At 45.9% G+C, this 381-nt stretch overlaps 1 protein-coding gene across 1 annotated transcript in view; it reads left to right on the plus strand.

The window, feature by feature from the left end:
- LOC119594652 (unconventional myosin-Va-like) overlaps nt 1-297 on the plus strand; it is a gene marked incomplete in the record, with an annotated part of 122,411 nt that extends 122,114 nt beyond the window's left edge. The window contains 1 exon segment of the mRNA XM_037943701.1: nt 142-297. Within this exon segment, the coding sequence (XP_037799629.1) occupies nt 142-291 (150 nt within the window).
- Nucleotides 298-381: the final 84 nt, after the last annotated feature.

Genomic DNA, 381 nt, shown 5'->3' on the forward strand with positions numbered 1-381 from the left:
ATTAATGAAAGAGAGGGAGAGTAATAGTCATAGCGTGTGCATGCTCAAAAATCAAGCAGCCTATTTTCTCCATCACTGCAGAGACACAAAATCTTAACCAGTACCCTCATGCTCATCCCCCTTCCCGTCTTTGCTTCACAGCTTCAGGAGTTGGAGATGGAGAATGCCAAGCTGAAGGACGACTTGAATCGCCTCCGTAAATCCATTGCCGATTCGGAGCCTCAGAACAACCGCATCCAGGAGTTCATGAGTGAGTGTTGGAGCGACTTTTGTTCTCTTGTTTTTCCTTAGGTTTGATTTCAGGCTCTCTTGATTATTTTTTTTAGGGGTGGTGGGGGGGGGGAGAGAGGGTTGGCTGCATTTCAACATACTTTGTATAGT

The sequence above is a fragment of the Penaeus monodon genome, chromosome 34 (assembly GCF_015228065.2).
Source record: "Penaeus monodon isolate SGIC_2016 chromosome 34, NSTDA_Pmon_1, whole genome shotgun sequence".
NCBI classification, from domain to species: domain Eukaryota; kingdom Metazoa; phylum Arthropoda; class Malacostraca; order Decapoda; family Penaeidae; genus Penaeus; species Penaeus monodon.